Below are 558 nucleotides of genomic sequence, written 5' to 3' on the forward strand. Positions count from 1 at the left end.
GTTTGGGGGGCGAAGGGATCGAGTATCTCAACAGCAGCTTGCTGCGAGACACAGAGACACTTATGCTGCTGTTGCTGCTGCTGCTGTTGCTGCTGCTGCTGCTGCTGCTGCTGCTGCTGCTGCATGCGCAGCAGCCTGCGTACGAGGGGAGAAGGATGTATCTGCTGCAGTTTATATAAATTTATTTTATTTTTTTTATTTTTATCGGCATATAGATTACAGCTAAAGTGAGAAAATAAAAAAGAAAAAAATAAAAGACCAGAAGCAGCAGCTGTTGCATGCACTTGCTTCTCTTTATCAGCCGTTGATTCATCCCCTGCTGCTGCTGCTGCTGCTGCTGCAGCAGCAGAAGCAGCAGGTTCTGCTGCTGCCGCTGCTGCTGCTGCTGCTGCTGCTGATGCTGGCATTGCTTCGCTGCTCTTCTTTTGGGGGGAGAGAAACACTTGGATAGTAAGAAGAGAAGAAACAGCAGCAGCAGCAACTGTTGTTGCTGCTGCTGCTGCTGTTGCTGCTGTTTCTGTTGCTGCAGCTGTTCTTGCTGTTGCTGCTGTTGTTGTT

General features: G+C 49.1%; 1 protein-coding gene across 1 annotated transcript in view; it reads right to left on the minus strand.

The window, feature by feature from the left end:
- The window catches only part of EMH_0041980 (uncharacterized protein), a gene marked incomplete at both ends in the record, with an annotated part of 8,678 nt that overhangs the window by 7,603 nt on the left and 517 nt on the right, over positions 1-558 (minus strand). The window contains 2 exons of the mRNA XM_013495683.1: positions 1-41; positions 285-556. Coding sequence (XP_013351137.1) covers positions 1-41; positions 285-556 — 313 coding nt within the window. The remainder of the gene's footprint in view (positions 42-284; positions 557-558) is intronic.

Source organism: Eimeria mitis, genomic scaffold, assembly GCF_000499745.2.
Source record: "Eimeria mitis Houghton genomic scaffold, Emh_scaff1696, whole genome shotgun sequence".
Taxonomy (NCBI): Eukaryota; Apicomplexa; class Conoidasida; order Eucoccidiorida; family Eimeriidae; genus Eimeria; species Eimeria mitis.